We start from the raw sequence: 19,618 nt of genomic DNA, 5'->3' as shown, positions 1-19,618 counted from the left end.
AGTCTATGGATTGATCAGCTTGATGATATGGAAGGTAAAATTATGTATAATCATACCTGATAATTTTCTTTCCATTAATCATAGCTGATCAATCCATAGCCCCTCCCAGATATCTGTTCTGTTTTTATTCTGGTTGCATTTCAGGTTCAAGTTTAGTCTTCAGTTATTTCAGAAAGACTTCGTGTTCAAGTTCTTTCACTTGGATTCTTCAAGAGTTGAGACGAGTTTGTGTTACAGTGAGCTGCTGCATTCCTCTCCCCTCCGTTTTACGGGGCTGGATTGAGACATAAATTCTGCCGGCACTCCCTCCCGCTTCGTGCGGCTGTAGGGCAGCTTTGTACCCCTCCCGCTTCGGCGGTGTTAGGGTCAGTCAGCTCCTCCCGCGGTTGCGGTTGCAGGATAAGCCAGATCCCCCCGCATCGGCGGGTGTGGTGTCCCTCCCCCGCTCCGCGGGGATGAGCTGGACGGATTCCCCTCCCCCACTTGTGTGGGGATGAGCTGGGTTAATTCCCCTCCCCCGTTTCGGCGGTGGTGAGCTGGGCAGAGTGTCCCTTCGTGGGTGTAATTCTCTAAGTGCTGAGTCCTGCGGATGGAGCTTTGATATCGACATACTGAGGAGTTTCCGGCAGCACATGACCACATATAGGGAGGCAAAAGTTTGCTCTCTATCTCCACCTGCTGGTAGATGGACACAACCCACCAGTCTATGGATTGATCAGCTATGATTAATGGAAAGAAAATTATCAGGTATGATTATACATAATTTTACCTTGCCCCAGGTACAAATAAGTACCTGTATACAATATGTAAGCCGCATTGAGCCTGCCATGAGTGGGAAAGCGTGGGGTACAAATGTAAAAAAACAAACAAACAATGTTGCTACATTTGGAGATTCTAGATGGAATGTTGCTACTATTGAGATTCTGTTGCTACTATTGGAGATTCTACATGGAATGTTGCTATTCCATGTAGAAGGCTGCGCAGGCTTCTGTTTCTGTGAGTCTGACGTTCTGCACGTATGTGCAGGACGTCAGACTCACAGAAGCAGAAGCCTGCGCGGCTACATTGGTGATCTGCAAGGGCTGACTTCTACATGGAATGTTGCTAGTGGGACTCTGGGCAAGTCACTTAACCCTCCATTGCCCCAAGTAAGCCGCATTGAGCCTGCCATGAGTGGGAAAGCGCGGGGTACAAATGTAACAAAAAAAATGCTAACTGTCTTGGACTACAAGTTTCCTCCACAGTACTATTACACCCTATCCTATAGTATGCCCCCCAATCTATCTGCCCTATCAGATCGACTCTACACTTGTCTCTTAGATTGTACACTTGTCTTTAGAATGTACACCTGTCTCTTAGATTGAGCAGGGACTGTCCTTCCATGTTAAATTGTACAGCGCTGCGTAACCCTAGTAGCGCTTTAGAAATGTTAAGTAGTAGTAGTAGTACTTTCCGCTACCTTCACCCCGGGATGAGCCTGCAGCACCGTCCACACAACCGCAAATAGGAAAGACTCCTGTAGTAAAGGTCCCACTCCGTATGCCTTTTAGAACAAAATGAGGCTTCACAAAAGTACTAACCTTGTACATATGCAGTGTGAAGATGGCAAGCCCAGACTTCCTAGTAGCTCTACGGAAGGTAGACCGGTCTCCCTATTCCTCCCCATAGCTTGGCACAGCCCTAACAACAGCTCTGATCTGGTGTAGGGTTTGTCGCAGGAGGAGCGCCCATGTTTGGCACGTTGCTTACTGAGCATTGGGGAGGAATAGGGCTCATCAGTATGCATCCTTTAGAGTGCTCGCTATTCCCCATGGTGGGGGCCTTTAAGCGTGGTGGGCCGGCAAACGCAGGAGGTAGTTTGCTTTTGAGCATTGTGGCCTGAGTGGCTGCAAGGTCTGATTGAATATGGGGGATTGGGTGGCAGGGATGGCTGAATGGCTGGGGGGCCAAGAGTGGATGAGGGCTTGGGCAGCAGCGATAAATGATTGTATGGTGTGAGGCTGTATGTGAATGGCAGGACTGAGTGAATGAATGCATAGAAGTGCTGGGTGGGTGATATGAGTGGATGGTAGGAAGGACAGAATGGAGATGGGAGGGGTTAAGAGTGCTAGGAAGGCTTGAATGGCAGAGAGGAGATTGGTGGGGGGTTTATGAGTGGGTAGCAAGGCTTGAATGCAGAGATGGGACTCTCCAGTGGCGGCTTCGCTCACACTTACCAATACTGCCTGACCTTTCCCTTCTACACTGTTTGGGTGGCAGACTTGGCCTGTCTGTCACCCTGTTGGCTCTCGTGCAAGAGCTTCAGCTGTCCTCATTCTACTCCTGAACTAAACAGAAAATAAGCAATACCACAAGGTAGATACAAGATGAATTTTTATTAGATACAAAATATGGCCACATTTCACCAACAAGCTGCGTCAAGGATAAGACATAAGATGGTGAGTATATCGAGATTAAATAGCAATTATTATCGGGAAAAGTCAATGCAGTGTTGCCATGGATCCAGTCGCCTCTTCAGTGTCTCATTCAGTCATTTGCTGAAGGAGCGATTTGGAGATGGAACAGTCAATAAGTCATCCACACAGTAAGATATGCTTCAGACTGTGAAGGGTTTACTTTGAACTGGGATATTTCAACATGGGGGTCACTTCTACCAGCATAACTGTTTACTACTACTACTTATCATTTCTAAAGCGCTACTAGACGTACGCAGCGCTATACACTTGAACATTTATTTATTTATTTGTTGCATTTGTATCCCACATTTTCCCACCTATTTGCGGGCTCAGTGTGGCTTACAATAAGACTTGAATAATAGAAATACATTTGTTACGACTAGGTTATAGAATACATTGAACAGAGTTGTGCGAGACATTCGAATATCCTTAGTAGTATAGCAGTGGGACAATAACATAGGGACATTAGAAGGAGACAATGAGAGAAAAAAGGGTATTAATAGGCACCTGGACATATAGTGTACATAGTTCCATGGATGAATGTGTGATTGACTGGATAAAGGGATGATGGATCAGATGTGGATGTGTATTGCATTGTGAACAGTCAGTAGTTTCTATGTGTTTTGGCTCTTTCCGTAGGTTTGTTCAAACAGGTGTGTCTTCAGTAGTTTACGGAAGGAGGTTTGTTCGTTAATCATTCTTAGGTTGCGTGGTAATGTATTCCAGGACTTCGTGCTCTTGTAGGAAAAGGTTGACGCGTGTATCGTCTTGTACTTCAAGCCCTTGCAGGTTGGGTAGTGGAGGTTGAGGTGAGTTCGGGATGATCTTTTGGCGTTTCTAGGTGGTAGGTCTATTAAATCAGACATGTTCGCTGGGGCTTCACCGTAAATGATCTTATGGACTAGTGTGCAAGTTTTAAAAGTAACGCGGTCCTTGAGTGGAAGCCAGTGTAGTTTCTCTCGTAGTGGTTTTGCCCTTTCATATTTAGGTTTTCCGAAGATGAGCCTGGCTGCTGTGTTCTGGGCTGTTTGAAGTTTCCTCAGTATTTGCTCTTTGCAGCCTGCGTATAATGAGTTGCAGTAGTCCAAGTGGCTAAGGACGAGGGATTGCACTAGGCTACGGAAGACGAATCTTGGGAAGAATGGTCTAATCCTTTTCAATTTCCACATGCTGAAGAACATCTTCTTGGTTATGTTATTTGCGTGAGTTTCGAGTGTTAGGTGGCGGTCGATAGTCACTCCAAGGATTTTTAGCGTTTCTGAGATTGGAAGTTTTAGGTTTGGTGTGTTTATCACGTTGAACTCAGTTGTGTTGTATTGGGAGGTGAGTATCAGGCATTGGGTTTTTTCTGCGTTTAGTTTCAGGCGGAATGCATCTGCCCATGTGTTCATGATGTGTAGACTTTGATTGATTTCGCTGGAGATTTCTTTGATGTCTTGTTTGAATGGGATGTATATGGTTACATCATCGGCATATATATACGGGTTGAGGTTGTGGTTTGATAGGAGTTTTGCTAAAGGGATCATCATTAGGTTGAATATAGTTGGAGAGAGAGGTGATCCTTGTGGGACTCCACATTCAGGTATCCATGCCTTGGACGTGGTTGAATTTGATGTGACTTGGTACGAGCGCAGGGTTAGGAACCCCTTGAACCAATTCAAGACATTTCCTCCGATGCCAAAGTATTCAAGTATGTGTAGTAGGATTTCATGGTCAACCATGTCGAAGGCGCTGGACATGTCAAATTGTAGTAGGAGTATATTGTTGCCGGTTGCAATTATTTGTTTGAATTTGGTCATAAGGGTGACTAATACTGTTTCTGTGCTGTGATTCGAACGGAATCCTGATTGGGCATCGTGCAATATTGAATGTTTGTCTAGATAGTTTGTGAGTTGTTTGGTAACCATACCTTCGGTTATCTTGGTTATTAGTGGTATGGATGCAATTGGCCTGTAGTTGGTTATTTCGCTCGTGTTTTTCTTTGTGTCTTTAGGAATTGGTGTGAGTAAGATTTTTCCTTTTTCTTTTGGGAAGAGTCCATTTTGTAGCATGTAGTTTATGTGGATTGTTAGGTTTATTATGAATTGTTGAGGAGCAGTTTGCATGAGGCTGTTTGGACATATGTCTAGTTTGCAGTTAGATTTGGCATATTTTTTGAGAGTTTTAGAGATGAGTTCTTCTGGTAATAGTTCAAATTCGGTCCAGGTTCTGTCTGCTGGGTGTGTTCCTTCTACTGGATCTAGACAGTCTAGGAGAACGGTGTATTCTATAGGGCTTGCGGGTATTTTGTGTCGTAATTGTACAATTTTCTCCTTGAAGTATTTTGCAAGGTTGTCGACACTTGGTATATCTTTGCTGTTGGTTGTAACAGGTGTGGTGTCTAACAGTTTGTTTACGAGGTTGAAGAGTTTGTGTGTCTTTGTAGTTTGGTCCTATTAATGTTTTGTAGTGTAGTCTTTTTGTCTGTTTGATGGTGTATTTGTATTTTCTTCGAAGTTGTTTCCAGTCGTTTAGTGTTTGTTCATCTCTCTTTTTGTTCCAGGCTCGTTCAAGTCTCCTGACTTGTGTTTTCAGTTTTTTCAGCTCTTCATTGAACCATTGATTTGCATTTTTCCTGTGTGATGTTCTGGTTTGGGCTGGGGCGATTTTGTCTAATGTTGTTATGCTTATATCATCCCATTCTTGGAGGAATTGGATGGTGCTAGCGTTTGTAGTCCACTCGCTCTGGTAGATCTGTTGCCAGAATGTTGTGGGGTTTATTTTTCCTCTCGTTGTGTAGGTTGTTCGCTCATGTTTGTTGATTGTGTTTGGTTGTATTTTTTGCCAGTAAAGGGTGACATTTGCTTTATGGTGGTCTGACCATAATGTGGGTGTCCATTTTGTGTTGGTGAGTGTGATAGTTGAGTTCGGTTCGAGTCTATTTGTTATGATATCTAGTGTGTGTCCTTTTTCATGTGTTGGTTGTAAGTTGGGTATTTGCAGATCCCAGAGTTGTAGGAGTTCTTTGAATTCTCGTGTACTTGGTATGTTGTCATCTTCTAGGTGTAAGTTGATGTCACCTAGTATGAGGATGTTTGAGGTTGATATGCAGGTATTCGAGATGAAATCCATGAGTTGTGTTTGGGCGTCTTGCCATTTTCCTGGTGGCCTGTAGAATAGGATTGTGTTAAGGTGTCCTATTAGGCTTGGATGGTTGATTCTTGTCGAAGCAATTTCAAGTTGTGGTGAGGTAGATTCGCCTGTGATTGTGATGGTGAATTCAGGTTTGTGTATTAAAGCTATTCCGCCTCCTCTTTTTTCTCCATTTCTTGTCCAGTGCGTGATTTTGTATTCTGGTGGGCACGTTTGTAGGATGGCGGGGTCCGTAGGACTATGGAACCAGGTTTCTGTGATAAATAAGAGGTCTAGTTTGTCTGTGGTGATCCAATCTAGTATGTCTATCGAGTTGCTTACTGCTGATCTTGCATTGACGTATCCTAGTTGGATTGGGTGATGTGGTTCCAAGGTGGGGTTAGATGTGTTTATTTTTATTAACTGTCTGTTTTTTCGTTGGTTGAGTCTGTTGTTTTCATTGCTTTCCTTATTTCGTCGGTGGTGTACATATTCGGGGTTTGTTCCAGTTGGTTGGTTGTTGTTGTGTCTTTGATTTGGTAGGTTGTTTAAAGGTTGTGCATGGGATTGGTGATATGTAAGTGGGTTGTTGTTTTGGGCGTGCATGGTGTGTGTGTGAGTGTTATGCGGATTGTGAGTAGTGGAGTTGTTGTTGTCTAGGTTTTGTGTTGTGTTTGCGTGTACGAATATAATGAGACACTGGATGGTTATGAGTGTATTGCTGGTGTTCATTTCTGTGTGTTGGGTGCTGTGACAAATAAGTAATTGGTGTATATTTGAGCGATACAACGTTTACAATTGCATTTGAGCTTGGCTACAATTCACGCGGAGTAGTGCTAACATTTTCAATTAAGCTTAGCAACAGTTTAGTTCAAAGCTGGCAGTAAGCAAAGCAAAGCAGGGTGAAGCAAGGATTTTAAATTATGTAAAAGCTAAAGCTTGCTTGGTAACAGTTCGCTATTATGCATTAAATTAAATTAAGGCTTGCACTAAATTAAAGCTTGGCAACATTTAAAGGTGCTATATTGGCCTAAGACACAGTTGCATTCAGTTTAGTGTGAGCAGAGTATAGCGAGGATTTTTAAATCATACTAAAGCAGTGCATGCATGCATTTAAGACGAGCAGGTATTTTATTACTCAGTTCAGCCTCGGGAGGTAGCTCCTGTTCTCGGCGGCCACGGGGACCAGTGGCTCGGTTGTCTGGTGCTCGGTGTCTCTATTGCAGCCACCACAGGACTTGTGTGTGGCTCAGGAGTCGCCGTCGCTTTGCCGCACCTCAAGCTGGTCGACTCTTGTCTGTCTGCGCTCCGACGCGTGGAGCAGTCGGGTGCGGGGTGCGCCTACTTCCCTCAATCCGCTTGCGGCTTCCTGGGCAGCAGTCGGACGATTCTGGAGCGTGCCACATTGGGGATAGGCCGCTCCTGCTTTCCAGTCCTCAGTCCCTGCTTGACAGAGCTTACAATCTAATTAGGACAGACAAACAGGACAAACAAGAGATAAGGGAATATTAAAGTGAGGATGATAAAATAAGGGTTCTGAACAAATGAATAAGGGTTAGGAGTTAAAAGCTGCATCAAAAAGGTAGGCTTTTAGCATAAATTTGAAGACTACCAGAGAGGGTTTGTATATACATACCAGTAAATGAAATTGGTAGGGGTAAAATATTCTCCTTCCTAATTCTTCTCTCTGATTTATAGTTCTCAGAGTAAAGCAGTGTCCTCCCAGAGGAGTATCTGGAATATAAAAAAGCTTTACAGAGTCTTCTGATTGGATAGTATATCAAACCTTAAATAAACTTGTAAACTTTACCATGGGTGTCCTCCTTCTGCTCCAGCTGGCTGAAGTAGCACCTCTTGTCCTCATTCTTGGTCAGTTCCACACAGGCAGTGCTGGAAGACAAGTTCCCCATCCCTGTGCTCCCTGGAAACAGTCCGACCACTTGGTAGACTTTGAGGCTGGTTCCTACTTCCTGGACTTTGCTAGTCCACACCATGGCTCTCTTAACTTCTAAACTGCAGCATCCTCTTGACAGTTGTAGTCCCCTTGCATAGATGGTGGGGTATGGCCAGAGGCTCTGCCAACCCCCCGGCCTCTTGGTTTGAGGCGCTCTGGCCAGAAATCAAAACTAAAGATAACACTTTCTCCCAAGTACTACTACTACTACTACTATTTAGCATTTCTATAGCGCTACAAGGCATACGCAGCGCTGTTCAAACATAGAAGAAAGACAGTCCCTGCTCAAAGAGCTTACAATCTAATAGACAAAAAATAAATAAAGTAAGCAAATCAAATCAATTAATGTGTACGGGAAGGAAGAGAGGAGGGTAGGTGGAGGCGAGTGGTTACAAGTGGTTACGAATCTTGCATGGAATCTTGTCACTCTTTACGATTCCAGAATCTTGCTATTCTTTGGGGTTCTACATGGAATGTTGCTACTCTTTGAGGTTCTGCATGGAATCTTGTCACTCTTTAGGATTCCAGAATCTTGCTATTCTTTGGAGTTCTACATGGAATGTTGATACTCCTTGAGATTACTACTACTACTATTTAGCATTTCTATAGCGCTACAAGGCGTACGCAGCGCTGCACAAACATAGAACAAAGACAGTCCCTGCTCAAAGAGCTTACAATCTAATAGACAAAAAATAAAGTAAGCAAATCAAATCAATTAATGTGAATGGGAAGGAAGAGAGGAGGGTAGGTGGAGGCGAGTGGTTACAAGTGGTTACGAGTCAAAAGCAATGTTAAAGAGGTGGGCTTTCAGTCTAGATTTAAAGGTGGCCAAGGATGGGGCAAGACACAGGGGCTCAGGAAGTTTATTCCAGGTGCAGCGAGACAGAAGGCGCGAAGTCTGGAGTTGGCAGTAGTGGAGAAGGGAACAGATGAGAAGGATTTATCCATGGAGCGGAGTGCACGGGAAGGGGTGTAGGGATGGATCCTCTTCCCCTGTTAGGTGGGAATGGGCACTGTCAGCTCTAGCACGGCTCAAGGGATGAACCCGAGTGGCTTCTACTTGTACAAGGCAGAAGATAGTGCCTGTGGTTTCTTGTTGTCCAGGGGTAGAGGTTGTGGGAGTCTCACTACTGAACTGGCACATATCCTCCTTTCCTCTTGAATATATTCAGAAGCACCCACAGTTAACTTAGTTGCTCAATGGTCAAAGTTAAAGTTGAGGCAAGCTTGGGGGTAGGACATATTACAATTGGTGATAGGTTATCCGTTGAACATCTAACTATCTGTTTACTTCCAATCACACAAGCAGCAGGTAGAGCACAACTTAAATGAATTACCTATTTAATATTAGCCGTGGCACTTCTACATTCACTACTGGTGAATATATTTTATAAAGAGTAGGAGCTCGGGTCTTAAAGAAGTAGGCAAATATTTCAAAATGGCATTTATTTATTAGGATTTATTTACCGCCTTTTTGAAGGAATTCACTCAAGGCGGTGTACAGTAAGAATAGATCAAACATGAGCAATAGGCAATTAGAGCAGTAAAAATATTTGAACAATACAAAGGTATGGCATGGTATACTACTTGCAATGACAACACAATATGTACTAGAACATTATACAGTGAAACCTTGGTTTTCGTCGATAATCTGAAACGGCGAAAACCGAGGTAATTAACGATGACGGCCAAAATAGGGAGAAGGATGTCCATCTTCCGATACAAATTGGGAGATGGACGTCCTTTTTCTAGGAAATCTGAGGCAACCAACGAAAACCGAGACAAATTTCTCGTCGAAAAAATCAACGAAAACTGACATCAATGAAAAACGAGGTACTACTGTAATTGGTAGTGAAGGGTAAGGCAAAGTTGTAACATATAGATGAGTAAGAAAGTAGGAAGAATTAGAAAGTAAGGTGATTGATTTGAAGAAAGTTGCACGTGAGGTCAGAGAGATGGTTGAGATGGCAGATTGTAAGTACTAGTGGATGAAAGTGCCAAGTTTTTTTCTCTACTGCTATATTAAAATACAGATTAGACGCTTCTTTGAAAGGAATGCCCAGTGCATCCATTCTTTCCCTACACAAAACTTTCTCCTGTGTGTGTGTGTGTGTGTGTATATATATATATATATTGTGTATATATATATATATATATATATATATATATATTACAGCACCTTTTTACAAAATCACTGGCTGTGTGTATTTCATGGGTTGTATACGCCACTGGCCTTTTGACGTGTGCTTGCCCCTCATTTCATAACAGGTGCTTACATTTTTGCCAGTTGTCTACGTAAATGTATCAAATACGATACTTGCGATTGTCAACTTGTCTAATGTCTCTGTTGATCACCCTCCCCTCACCTATCCACACCCATCCTGTTAGAATATCAATGATATGCTTTGATGTCCCCATGCATACCTCCGACCCACCCCCATCCTCCCACCCTGTCAGACTGTCATAGTAATGCTTGAATGTTTTCACTTATATACACTGTCAGCTAGCACATTTGCTTATTTCCGATCTGATGAAGAAGGGCAACCTTCGAAAGCTAATCAAGAAATGTATTAAGCTATGTCCAATAAAAAAGGTGGTATCTTATTTTCTTTTCCATGTTTTATTTTGTTTGATTTCTATTGATAACCTTAAGAGTGGACTAACACGGCTACCACACTCATCAACTTGTCTAGTGCAAAATCGTTAGGGGAGCATCCACATGGGCAGGACCATAGGTAGGGTTGATATTTACTTAGGCTACCTGCAGAATACATGGAAATGTCACATTTGGCCACACCTCGATACTTGTCCCAGGCATATACTTCCTTATACACAATACAGTAGCAGAATCAGTAACATTTCAAAATACCTTCATAAACTTCTCAATATGTTTTGCAACACTTTACAACATGTTTTCAACGTTTTAATGTCACTCTTATGCGGCTCATCAGAGTTCACAGCATCAGTGTCGCTATGAAGACTTTCCAAACCAACGATGTGCAAATCTTCGTCGATCCATTATATTTACTTCTTAATTCAACCTTCAACTTTGTGGTTAACTTTTTGTTAAATTTTATAAGAATTTAATTTTTTTTTTTAAAAACAGTCCAGAAATGTTCAGAATGTATTTAGTATGGTAGAACCACTTAACTTGCAGCTGTTTTCAAACACATGATAACCTCCTTTTGGGCACAAATATTTACACGAGTCATAGACCTGTCATTTTTGTGCCTACATTTGGGCATGATTCTGCATTTATGCTAGAGGGAAATGTAGCTGTTCTTAGAGAATAGTCTCGTTACCTGCAGAAACATGATGCCCAGATGAAAGTTCCTTGCTTGAGACTTGGCTGCCTGGCACTTAGTTTATAAAATTACCTGCATAACTTTTAACTAGCTGTGTTATACTTTTACAGTTATGTGGTTTCCTTAGAGCTGAATATTTACCTCATGGAATAGTGTTTTAGTGGTTCAATCCCAGCAGGTAGTTAACAAGTGAAAGGGATAATGTTTAAAATTCACTTTCTTTTTCCTCCTCTTGCAGTTTCTTTCTGGGGGAACTGGAAAAATGTCTACAGGAACACGACCGATTAGCTCAGCTTTTCATCAAACATGTGAGTTCTCTGCCTGGCTCGATGTCTCACAAGAACAGCCTTCAAGCACATGCTTTTCTTCACCAAGCCCATACCGGTTATCACAGCCCCTTTTGAATTTTGTCCAGACCAGTACCAGTGGCGCCTGTCACAGAGCGGATTGTACAGGGTGTTCCTGTGCTCTCTTAGAGGAAACGCACTGTTGAGACCTTTTTTGTGCTGTGTCTGGGGGAGAGACAGTCTCCTGCACTAGTCTGAGCCACCTGCCCTAAAATGGGAACAGAATTTAATCCCACAGTTTGATTGCAAATCTAGTCTTTAAGTGCCCCAATTGTGTTCTAATTTTACTCATGATTGTGTAAATTGACCTTATTCATATTTATGTAAGGGGATCCTGTTGTGTGCCCACAGACCGCTCACATAAAGAATTTATTTGGTTGGGGCTAGGAGTGACAGAACTCCAAAAGGCTGTAGCTAAGAATCTCACAAATGCTTCAGTCAGACCACTCCTAGATTGTCGTTCTGAACCAACTAATTTACATGGAGGAACACTTTCGATATAACATCTAAATCCAATGTTGGACATTTTCAGCAGAATCCAAGTGGCAAACGCTGCCATTTTCGAACCTGAAAAAGTCTTATTTTTGTTTCAAAAATGGCCATTTCCTAGACAATCTTAAAACGCTTTGTGGTCAGAGCATTTTTCTTTTGTGATCATTTTTGAAGAAAAAAAAAAAAACAGTCCAAGTGGAAAAACGCACAGTCAAGCTATTAGGTAAGAGGAGCCAGCACTCTTAGTAGACTGGCCACACAGTAGAGCACCCTAGGGGGCGCTGCAGTGGATTTCACATAATAGGTCCCAGGTACACATTTCATCATTTCCTCCTTATATTGTATGGGGAGCCTTCCAAAGCCCTCCAAAAACCCATTGCACCCAACTATACACCACTACAATTGCCCTTATGTGTACAGGTGTCACCTATATGTGGGTACATTAGGTTCTTGGTGGACCCAGGAGAGCTCACACTTTCCACCACAAGTGTACCAGTTAGAGTGGGATATGGGCCTGGGTCTCCCTCTCTCTAGTCCACTGCAAAGACCACCAGGCTACTCCAGGGACTGGCTTTCTGCTCTAATAGGATTGGCTATAACATCTAACGCTGTCATAGAAGCTACTGGAATGTACTGTTTCTTTCACATCTTTGCGGAGTGAGAGGGGATCAGTGACCACTGGGGGAGTAAGGAGGATCATGCCTTAATCCCTCCAATGGTCATTTTAGGATACCTTTTTATGAGTTGTTCATGTCTGAAATAGGTGTAGACCAACTTTTTAGCCCTGGATGTTTTTGCTTTGTTCCATTATGGCAGAAAAATGTCCAGGTTGTGGGGATGCCCAGATCCTGCCCCCAACATATACCTCCTTGCGATTTGGATGCACTGCAGGCGAACTGCATAGAAAACATCTAAAAATGTGTTCTGAATATAGTGAATCATCTCCCACTTTGTGCTGTTTTAGGACATTTTTCTGTTTTGAAAATGGGCGCATTAGTCTTTTTAGGAAAATAATTAGGACAATAATTAGGCAAAGGCAGTAAACAAAAATTTTACAAAGTGTTTTTAGCTCCCCTATATTCTTTCCTTCCTCCTGTGAGAATGTGTGAATATCCTCTCCATAACTGTCCCTTAGTAACAGTGTAGCAGATAGTAAAAGGGTGTTTTGAGAAGATTTGTCATTTAGTGATAGAAATGCTAAGAGACTCACTACTACTACTTATCATTTCTATAGCGCTACTAGATGTACGCAGCGCTGTACACTTGAACATGAAGAGATAGTCCCTGCTCGACAGAGCTTACAATCTAATTAGGACAGACAAACAGGACAAACAAGAGATAAGGGAATATTAAGGTGAGGATGATAAAATAAGAGTTCTGAACAAGTGAACAAGGGTTAGGAGTTAAAAGCAGCATCAAAAAGGTGGGCTTTTAGCTTAGATTTGAAGACGGGCAGAGATGGAGCTTGACGTACCGGCTCAGGAAGTCTATTCCAGGCATATGGTGCAGCAAGATAAAAGGAACGGAGTCTGGAGTTAGCGGTGGAGGAGAAGGGTGCAGATAAGAGAGATTTACCCAGTGAACGGAGTTCCCGGGGAGGAGTGTAGGGAGAGATGAGAGTGGAGAGGTACTGAGGAGCTGCAGAGTGAATGCACTTATAGGTCAATAAGAGGAGTTTGAACTGTATGCGGAAACGGATAGGAAGCCAGTGAAGTGACGAGGAGAGGGCTAATATGAGCATAACGACCCTGGCGGAGTATTATTTATTTATTTATTGCATTTGTATCCCACATTATCCCACCTCTTTGCAGGCTCAATGTGGCTTACAATTTATCATGGATACTGGAAATAGAAGACTTTGAGGCTCATTTTCAAAGCACTTAGCCTCCCAAAGTTCCATAGAAACCTATGGAACTTAGCCTCCCAAAGTGCTTTGAAAATATGCCTCAATATACATTTGGTTTACAGAGGGTTTTGTGTTATATGGTGGTGAAATACATGATAGTGTTAAAGCAAAGACATAAGACATTTCTGGATATTTTAAAGATTATACAGTTACACGTGTTGATCTTTGTGATATATCTTGTCGAAGAGAGAGGTTTTCAATAGTTTACGGAAATTGGTCAATTCATAGATCGTTTTCAGGTTACGTGGCAACGCGTTCCAGAGCTGCGGGCTCGTATAGGAAAAGGTAGATGTGTGCATTGATTTGCATTTCAGACCTTTACACTTGGGAGGATGAAGATTAAGGAGTGTGCGAGAAGATCTTTTTGCATTCCTGGGTGGTAGTTCTATTAGGTCTGACATGTAGGCTGGGGCGTTGCCATGGATGATTTTATGGACTAGGGTGCAAAGTTTGAACATGATTCATTCTTTTAGTGGGAGCCAGTATAGTTTTTCTCGTAGGGGTTTTGCGCTTTTGTATTTTGATGTGCCGAATATTAGTCTGGCTGCCGTGTTCTGGGCTGTCTGGAGTTTTTTGAGTATTTGCTCTTTGTAGCCAGCGTAGAGTGAGTTACAATAGTCCAGATGACTGAGTACCAATGATTGTACCAGATTGCGGAAGACAGTCCTTGGAAAAAATGGTCTAACTCTTTTTAGTTTCCACATTGAATGGAACATCTTTTTAGTTATGTTTTTCGCATGATTCTCAAGTGTTAGGTGTCGATCAATGGTGACTCCAAGAATTTTTAGGGTGTCTGAAACTGGTAGATTTAGTTTAGGTGTGTTGATGGTGGTAAATTTATTCTTGTTGTATTGCGAGGTGAGTACCAGGCATTGGGTTTTCTCTGCAATAAGTGTCAGCTGAAATGCATCTGCCCAGGAATTCATGATATGTAGGCTTTGCTTGATTTCATTGGAGATTTCCCTTAGATCTTGTTTGAATGGGATGAAGATTGTTACATCAGCGTATATATGTGGGTTTAGGTTCTGATTCGATAGTAGTTTGGCCAAGGGTGTCATCAATAGGTTGAATACAGTAGGTGAGAGGGGTGATCCCTGTGGAACTCCGCATTCAGGTGTCCATGTAGCTGATGTAGTCGAATTTGATGTCACTTGATATGAGCGTGTGGTTAGGAACCCCTTGAACCAGTTGAGAACGTTGCCTCCAATTCCAAAGTATTCGAGGATGTGTAATAAAATTCCATGGTCAACCATGTCAAATGCGCTTGACATATCGAATTGTGACAGTATAATGTTATTGCCGTTTGCTATCAATTGTTTGAGTTTGGTCATAAGCGTGACTAGTACGGTTTCAGTGCTGTGATTAGAGCGAAATCCTGACTGGGATTCGTGTAATATTGAGAACTTGTTTAGATAATCTGTGAGTTGTTTAGTCACCATACCTTCTGTTATTTTGGTAATTAAGGGAATGGATGCTACTGGTCTATAGTTCGTTAGTTCATTAGCATTTTTCTTTGCATCCTTGGGTATAGGGGTGAGTAAAATGTTGCCTTTCTCCCTTGGGAAGAGTCCATTTTGTAGCATAAAGTTCACTTGGTTTGTTAGGTCCGTTATAAATTGTTGAGGGGCCGACTTCATGAGGTTGTTTGGGCATACATCTAATTTGCAGTGAGATTTGGCGAATCTTTTAAGAGTTTGTGAGATAAGATCTTCCGGTAGTATTGTGAATTCAGTCCAGATCCTGTCTGCTGGGTAAACTCCTGGGTCTGGGTCTAGGCAGTCTAGGAGTGTGGTGTATTCGATGGGGCTGACAGGTATTTTAAGTTGCAGTTGTATGATTTTCTCCTTGAAGTACTTCGCCAAGTCGTCGGCTCCTGGTGTGTCTTTGCTGTTGTTGGTGACTGGAGTGGTGTCTAATAATTTATTCACTAGTTGGAAGAGTATTAGTCGTGCAGCAGAATTTTGAACAGATTGAAGAGGAGAGAGATGGCTAAGTGGGAGACCTGTGAGAAGCAAGTTGCAATAGTCTAAGCGAGAGGTGATAAGAGCGTGGACTCGGGGATGTTGAGGCTCCAAATCAGTGCTTTGAATGGTTTAGTCTTGGTGGGATGTGCCAGAGTGCCATGGCAGATTTTCCCCACCTCCCACTGCCACCCAACTGCTTCTCTAGATGAGCAGCAGCAATGGTAAAACAAGCTGCAGCCACTATGGGGCCATACCCACATCTGATGGTCCTGCCCTGTTGGATGTCACTTCCTGTTCTGGAGCACCGCCAGCAGCCACGTGAATGAAAGAGTCCTGCCTCGTGGTGGCTTTAGCTTGCTTTGTTGCTGCTGCTCTAGAGAAACAGCAGCAATTGAGGGGGCGGGGGTGAGGCTGGATAGAAAGAGAGGAGAGATGAGAAGGAGGGCAGAGGCTGGATGGAACGAGGGGAGGGGAAGGAGGGCAGAGGCTGAATGGAAAAGGAGAGGAGGAAAAGAGAAGGAGGTAAGGAGAAGAGAGAAGGGCAGTGGCTGGATGGAAGGGGGAAGAGGAGAGAGGGGCAATGACTGAATGGAAGGGGGAAGAGGAGAGCAGGAGGGCAGAGGCTGGATGTAAGTGGGGAGTGGAGAGAAGGAGAGCATGCGAGGGAATGCCGGTGTTGGTGGCTGAAAACCTAAGAGGAATGTGTAGCCTAGGGGCACCTTAACCTTAGAAAGTTTGGGAACCACTGGTCTAATCTGTTCTTACAGACCTCCAGGGAGGGAGACTGGACAGTATATCTGTGGGTGATCTAACAGACCTGTAGCATATAAAGTAAAATGCCGGTAAGTCCTTAACCTGCCTTACTTCTAATGAGAGGCAATGTTGCCAATTCTTGCCAGGAAGGGAGTGTTTACTGATCTCCGTTATTGGCTGTTGACTGAGCTAATAATATCTGGTCAGATGTTAATGGACCATGTGTGTCCTACCAGACATCCTTGTAGCAGTACATGAAATACACCTGTGATGTTCATGCTTTGCCATTGCAGGAGAGGCGGCTGCACATGTATGTTGTATACTGCCAAAATAAGCCTCGCTCGGAATACGTGGTGGCGGAGTATGATGCGTATTTTGAGGTAAGCTATCGTAGCATAAACCGGGAATATGACACCAGGTACAGGCCATTAAGCTCATGAAGTTGAGTACTAGTAACTGCTTTGGATCCACTTAAAACAGTTTCATTAAATTCTCTAGAATTCAGGAAAGATTAAATGCAATAAACTGCAAAATTGGGTAAAAATTGTACTACTTTTGAGGCTTCTGCAAAAATAAGGAAGTCCCTATCTAAAATGATAAATCCAGAGGAGTGGCCTACTGGTTAGGGTGCTGGACTTTGGTCCTGGGGAACTGAGGAACTGAGTTCGATTCCCACTTCAGGCACAGGCAGCTCCTTGTGACTCTGGCCAAGTCACTTAACCCTCCATTGCCCCATGTAAGCCGCATTGAGCCTGCCATGAGTGGGAAAGTGCGGGGTACAAATGTAACAAAAATAAAATAGATACTATTGGAGATTCTACATGGAATGTTGCTACTATTGGAGATTCTACATGGAATGATGCTATTCCACTAGCAACATTCCATGTAGAAGGCTGCGCAGGCTTCTGTTTCTGTGAGTCTGACGTCCTGCACATACGTCAGACTCACAGAAGCAGAAGCCTGCGCGGCCACATTGGTGATCTGCAAGGGCCAACTTCTACATGGAATGTTGGAATAGCAACATTCCATGTAGAATCTCAAATAGTAGCAGCAGTGGAGGAGTGGCCTAGTGGTTAGGGTGGTGGACTTTGGTCCTGGGGAACTGAGGAACTGAGTTCGATTCCCACTTCAGGCACAGGCAGCTCCTTGTGACTCTGGGCAAGTCACTTAACCCTCCATTGCCCCATGTAAGCCGCATTTAGCCTGCCATGAGTGGGAAAGTGCGGGGTACAAATGTAACAAAAATAAAATAGATACTATTGGAGATTCTACATGGAATGTTGCTAATATTGGAGATTCTACATGGAATGTTGCTATTCCACTAGCAACATTCCATGTAGAAGGCTGCGCAGGCTTCTGTTTCTGTGAGTCTGACGTCCTGCACGTACGTCAGACTCACAGAAGCAGAAGCCTGCGCGGCCACATTGGTGATCTGCAAGGGCCGACTTCTACATGGAATGTTGCTAGTGGGACTCTGGGCAAGTCACTTAACCCTCCATTGCCCCATGTAAGCCGCATTGAGCCTGCCATGAGTGGGAAAGTGCGGGGTACAAATGTAACAAAATAAAAAATAAGGCCAAATATTCAAAGTCAGTTATGGGTTTGCTGGCAAATGACAGGCGTATAACACTTGGCCCTTGATTTTCAGCATTTACATACACAATAATGGGACATTAGAACTTTGTAAATAACCGAATTTTATCTCTCAAAAAAGGGGAGGGGGAGTAGTACTGGGCTAGGACAAAGGCAGAACCAGAAGTATCTAACTGCGAAACGCACAAAAAGCTGGCTGAATAGCAAGTCTTTGAACGTATGCGTGTGAGAATGGTTTGCAGGTCATATGTAAACAGCTTGGAAAAGGCTGAAGGGGGGTGATATTAAGGTGTGCAAAATCCTTAGTGATGGTGAATGGGTAAAAGTGAATCGATTTTTTTTTTCACTCTTTCAAAAAGTACAAACACCAGGGGGCAGGCACTCAAGCTCTGGAATTCGTTGCCAGAGGATACAGTAATGGCATTTATTTATTTATTAGGATTTATTTACCATGAGCAATAGGCAATTACAGTGGTACAAATATATTTATTTATATTTGCTCACACCTTTTTTAGTAGTAGCTCAAGGTGAGTTACCTGAGGCAATGGAGGGTTAAGTGACTTGCCCAAGATCACAAGGAGCAGCAGCAGGATTTGAACTGGCCACCTCTGGATTGCAAGACCGGTGCTCTAACCACTAGGCCACTCCTCCACCCCAAATAATCTTGTTACTCTTTGGGGTTCTACATGGAATGTTGCTACAATTTGAAATTCTGCATGGAATCTTATTTTTTTAGAATTCTAGAATCTTTATTTTAGATTTTGCTCACACCTTTTTCAGTAGTAGCTCAAGGTGAGTTATATTCAGGTACTCTGGATATTTCTCTGTCCCAGGAGGGCTCACAATCTAAGTTTGTACCTGAGGCAATGGAGGGTTAAGTGACTTGCCCAAAATCACAAGGAGCAGCAGTGGGATTTGAACTGGCCACCTCTGGATTGCAAGACCGGTGCTCTAACCACTAGGCCACTCCTCCACTCCTATGCCATGCTATGTAGCATTTAACCGGCCAGGTACTGTTCCTGACCAGTTAAATGGTTTTGAATATCAGGATGGGGGTGTGTAAGAAACGTGTTTTTGTTTGTTTTTTTTTGTTTGTTTTTAGTACTGCATTAGGGGCATCCTGAAAACCTGACTGGTCTGTGGATCCCTTTGAATATCCCTGCTTTAGTATTTTGTGAGTCTATGCATTTCCTGAAATAAATATTTCCCTGATCTAGTCCAACTGTCTTTGGCCCTGGTCTTGAACTAAGACTACACTACTTAAAACAGTTATTTGCTTAATCCTGCTTTAAGCGCTGACCCCTTAGTGCAGGCACTGGTATTAAGCTGATCTTCAGTGGCACACAGATTCAATGCACTTCCCCCTGGGCTCATGTATAATACAAGGATGAAGACCAGTTTATATATATATATATATATATATATATATATATATATATATATATATATATATATATATATTTGTGCTTTGGCAGCTTCTTGGTGATCTTTTGGGCTTCCATCTCAATCAGAGGTAGTCTCTATTGAGCTACAGTGCTGTGAGCCTTCCCCTGATTTATAGCCTTCCCTAGCTCAGCCATTGCTGTGTCCTCCTTCAGTTGGGAAACATAGGCAGGTTCCCTCCAGAATCTGATAAATGTGCACCCTGGTTCCAGCCACTAGGTGTCATTGTTGCACAATGACTGTGACGCCCTCCCCACCTAAAACTGTGAATGGTGCTTCTGCAGCCATCCTTGG

The 19,618-nt window shown here is 43.1% G+C and overlaps 1 protein-coding gene across 3 annotated transcripts in view; it reads left to right on the top strand.

Annotated features, from left to right (window-relative positions):
• Positions 1 to 19,618, top strand: part of KALRN (kalirin RhoGEF kinase) — a 1,371,746-nt gene that overhangs the window by 1,248,123 nt on the left and 104,005 nt on the right. For all 3 annotated transcript variants that reach the window (XM_030208706.1, XM_030208704.1, XM_030208705.1), the window contains 2 exons: positions 11,065 to 11,134; positions 16,582 to 16,668. In XM_030208706.1, the coding sequence (XP_030064566.1) occupies positions 11,065 to 11,134; positions 16,582 to 16,668 (157 nt within the window). The remainder of the gene's footprint in view (positions 1 to 11,064; positions 11,135 to 16,581; positions 16,669 to 19,618) is intronic.

This window comes from Microcaecilia unicolor, chromosome 7 (genome assembly GCF_901765095.1).
Source record: "Microcaecilia unicolor chromosome 7, aMicUni1.1, whole genome shotgun sequence".
NCBI lineage: Eukaryota > Metazoa > Chordata > Amphibia > Gymnophiona > Siphonopidae > Microcaecilia > Microcaecilia unicolor.
The sequence above is the reverse complement of the archived record's forward strand: the minus strand, read 5'-3'. Positions and strand labels throughout refer to the sequence as shown.